The sequence below is a fragment of the Plasmodium vivax genome, genomic scaffold, assembly GCF_000002415.2.
Source record: "Plasmodium vivax scf_6620 genomic scaffold, whole genome shotgun sequence".
NCBI lineage: Eukaryota > Apicomplexa > Aconoidasida > Haemosporida > Plasmodiidae > Plasmodium > Plasmodium vivax.
In genome coordinates, this window is record NW_001850245.1 from 1 (window position 1) to 4,679 (window position 4,679).

At 25.1% G+C, this 4,679-nt stretch overlaps 1 protein-coding gene across 1 annotated transcript; it reads left to right on the forward strand.

The window, feature by feature from the left end:
- Positions 1-1,937: 1,937 nt before the first annotated feature.
- Positions 1,938-3,510, forward strand: PVX_062690 (variable surface protein Vir18, putative; the record flags this gene model as incomplete). Its single annotated transcript, XM_001612454.1, has 3 exons — positions 1,938-2,424; positions 2,515-3,263; positions 3,358-3,510. The coding sequence occupies 3 exons, from the start codon at positions 1,938-1,940 to the stop codon at positions 3,508-3,510; spliced, it is 1,389 nt and encodes a 462-aa protein (XP_001612504.1).
- Positions 3,511-4,679: the final 1,169 nt, after the last annotated feature.

The window sequence follows — 4,679 nt, forward strand, 5'->3', positions numbered from 1 at the left end:
TTTTGTTTTTAATCAAGCATTATTGCATCCTACTATGATTATACAAAATTGACCTTCCTCATGCATAATATTCACAGAAAATAGGAACAATATAATTCCATACAAAGCATAATATTGTAAAGAAATTAATTTTATGGAAGTTTTGATTCATTAAAACAAAATATAGTAAATTCGCATTGCCATGTGAAATATAACATATAATATTAAATCGGCACAATATGAAACCACAATTTGCATTGAAGTTATTACGTTAATTCAACCCCATTTACTTAATAAATGTTGTCTACATGAAAATCCCCTTTTTTACGTAATTAAAAATATTTATTTAATTTTATAAAAATAAATGACGATAACAATGCCTTTTTCGTTTCAAAAAATATCGTTTTTTTATTTTTCTCTTTGCTGTTCTTTTGACGAATTATAAAAGTTATACCACCTTAATTTACACTTAAATTCTATAAAATGTGCCCTATAGCATATTATAAAAGTTTTCCTAAAAATACACTTTCTTCCAAAATTGATATCTAAAAAATGTTACATAATTGATGCTTCTGAACTTTTAATTTTTTATACTAAAATACTACTTTTTAGTGATTCTAAAGTGTTTTTTTATAAAAAAAGTTTGAAGAAAAATAACAGGAAAAAAACAAAGATTTCTAAATGTGAACCTCAATTTTTAATATTATCTTGTTCAAAATAATGAACAAAATTATGTTTATAAGCATTCACACTTCCTGGTATTTTTTGGTTTATGTATATTTATTTATGTTTAAACAAATTTGTATGTTTACATAGAAATATTTGGCCCTATTTAGTAATTTTTCTTTTCTTTTTAGCACTTAAAATGTCATCATTTTTTATTCTCATATATGATAATCTTTTTTAAAACATGTACGATAAACTTAAATATTTACTTCAATAGTCAGTGTTATATATTTTTTAAACTATATTGTATAATAATAGAAAGGTTCCTTTCTTAAAACGTTTGCAATGATTGCAAAAATATGTGAACTTAAGTAAACATGTATGGAATAAAAAAATTCTAAAATTTTAGTATAACTTTTACATACAAGAAAAACATAAACTGTTAATTTTGAAGCATTACAATTGTAGAATTCGTTTTAATTATTAAAATAGACCCTTTAATAGGCAAGTCATTTTCGAAATTATAAAGTAAACCTTGTATATCACAAATTATTCGTTAGTTATATTTTTATGTGTAACAGTGCAAAACTAAAAAGCATATAGGAGTATTAACAACAGCAGCACCATGTATAACCACTAAAAGTTTTATTTGGAAATGATATCAAACTGCAAAACCTTTTACGAATAATCTATTACTCCATAACTGCGCAATAAAAGCAAATGTAGATCATAATAAACACATTTTTTTAGTATTAAAGGAATAGAATAAATATACACATATGTAAATAACAATTTCCAGAACAAGTGTTATGTCTTTTATTATACTAATCTGAAGAAACCATACACAGTTCATTATTTTATTTTTTTTTTCTTGAATTATATAGAAGTTATTTATTCATATTTTATCATTAATTAATTTCCAGACTTCTTCTTGGATTATATCGCCATTTATAATACATTTGTTTATTGCAAAAAAATGTGGAAAAACACTTTAAACTGATATTACCCATCTCAATTATTTTACAGTTACTTTTGTAATAATTATTTATATTCAAATTTCATTATATAAATCATTAATATGCTGATTTTTAAGGCATATTATTGATACGTTATAACACATTTAATTATAATATCCATTACTATAACTATTTATACACACCGAATAGTTATAATCTAAAGTCATAATAAGAAATATTTAAATTCTATATAGCAAATGTGTCTACACCTATAGAGAATTATATTACCCAGTTAATTATTTAAACGAAGAATAAGGAAAGACTATACAATAAAAAATGCTAGGAAGAAGAAATCCAGCACATAACAGTGCTTTTGACATTTATAGAAGGTTCTATAGTAATGATTGCACACAAAAATATAATAAATATAAGAATGAAATTGAACAAAAAATTAGTGTGTTTAAAAAGCGTAAGAGTACAAATTTCAAGGAATGGGATACAATAAATAAATTTATAATAGATAAAAATAATGAGATAAAGGATTGTGTTAGTAAAAAATATGTATCAATTGATTATTATGGAGATCCCGATATAAAGAATTTTAGTGAAATATGTACTAGTGATGGTAAATGTAATAATGGAAATACTCAAGTTAAAAAATCTCCTGCAACAAAAACAGGAAAAAGAGAAACTTGTAAAAGAGGAACGAATTGTGGAAATCAAATACCATCAGCAGGTGCAGAAACAATTACGTTACAAAGAAGACCTCCGGCAAAAAACACTATAAGAGTAAGTTCACCCATGCCGGATCCCAAAAATCAAGGTTAAAAAGATACTGCTGGACAAGAATCAAAAAACGCCGATGTAAGTACACAGCCACAACAAAGCATTACGAATCCTGCTCCGCCTGTAGTAGCTGAAGTTGAAGTACCTGGAAAAAGTGTTAATCTGGGTTCTAGCAGCTCTGAAGAAAACCAGGCTAAGACGCAACATCTGATTGTCTCAAAACCTTCTCAAGAAAATGTACTAGGAACTGCTCCAAGGGATCATCCCGTAGAAACAATCACTAACGGGGAATCAGGTAGGGGTAATTCTTCTGAAGTAAGCGATTCAGATAAAAACACACTAACAACTAAATTACTGGATAATCAATCATTAAGTGATAATCCACTTAACCAGCAAAATACTGTTGGTAAGCTCAATCTATGCAGAGATTGTACTCTTCAAGCCAATGCTCAACATAATGTTGATACTGCAATTGTTGTTGAAGATGTTCCTCCTCAAGGAAATACTGTTGAAAGAGATCCTACGGATGCTGCAGCTAATGGTTTGGTTCTAGTTGATGTAGGCCCCCTTGAACAACATAAAGATGTAACTACCACTGGTATTAAACATCTTTCTGGAGGATGTGATAATATCGGTGTACCATATGCTCATAATGAAGATTCCCCAGATAGAACTCATTGTAATGAAGGAACTAGTGATCAAGAACCTCACAGTAAAACAATTTCCAGTAAAGGAGAAAATATTGAATCATTTAATGATAATAGTAATATAATAGACACACTTAAAGAATTTTTCGAGGTAATTTCAAATAAAGATCATATCATAAAGGCTTCAGCACCCATGGGAATTGTTATGTTATTGGGCCTTCTTTTTAAAGTAAGCTAAAATTCATTGCAATAAAGAAATTATTCTTATTTTTTTAATTATATATAGTAATTAAATTATAAAATTACCAATTTTTCTTTTATAGTTCACTCCTTTGTTGAGGGTTCTTACTAAAAAGAATAGGAAAAAAGGAGCAGGTATCATTGAAGAATTGAATAGTGTAGTACAAGAACCTTCAATTATGGATGACGAAAGAAGTATCCCATTTTCATATGGTGCTTTTGAATATTCATCATAGTAATGACTTTGAATATCGATTAATTTTTCAGTCATATATAAGGATAAGAGTTAAAAAAAATGTAAATTAATATTTTTTTTGTTAATTTATTTTTAATCATTTTTTTGGTTTAAAGTGATTTTGAAAAGTTGATATGATATTGTAAAATATATATAATAACGAACATTTTATATGCAAATAAGGGTTACTCTAATATATTAGGAATAAACAAATGTATAGTATCATATATATTTGTGAATTTTTAATCCATATATATTCTTTAAAATTTTATTAATATTTAATATGCTAAAAAGTTTTATTGTATAATATGTATATGAATATTTAAATTTTATTGAAGTATTTCTTATTTTATTCAATATTTAATATTTTTTTTTAATTAGAACACAATGGTTCTTTTTTTTTTGTCCAAAACTTCATTAAAATATTTAATAATACTGTGACATAATATCTTTATACTATCTTCCTTATCCGTTATTTTGATGTTATGCATGATTTCAGTATTTTCCCCCAAATGAAACATGAAATAGAGATATTAGACAGAATTGAATAATAATTTTTTTTATAAAATATATAATTAAACTGAATGTTAAGTTTATCTAATAAAATTTTACTAAAACTTTGTAACATACTTTAATCCACTAATAATCCTTAATGGAGGGGATATAACAGAATAATTAAGAAACAACTTCAATGCAAGAACTTGTGATAAAAAACACCATTTCATGAAATATTGAAATTTTTAAAACATAAAATTAATGATTTAAAAATAATTAAAGTAATATTCTAAAAGTTCCATGCTAAAGAAATAATAACAATTAAAACATATCATATTCATAACAAATATTTAATAATATGTACATATAGTATGAATAAGGAAAAAATTATTTTATCCTAAAAATAACGTGAAAATCTATATCTCTTTATATTCATAGAGAATTATAATGTTAGTAATAATGGATTTTTGAAAAATATTGTACTTTAGAGTACATTGATATATGCAATGTATTAAATAATTTTAGTGAATTTTAGAAAAAGTATAAATAAACTATAAAGGTGGTACATAATGATAAACTTTTATTTTGTGTGTCATAAATAATATTTATCCAATTAATGTATGCATCATGATAAATATGTACAATTTTTATCAAGAAGCAATGTCCCTTTTTTAG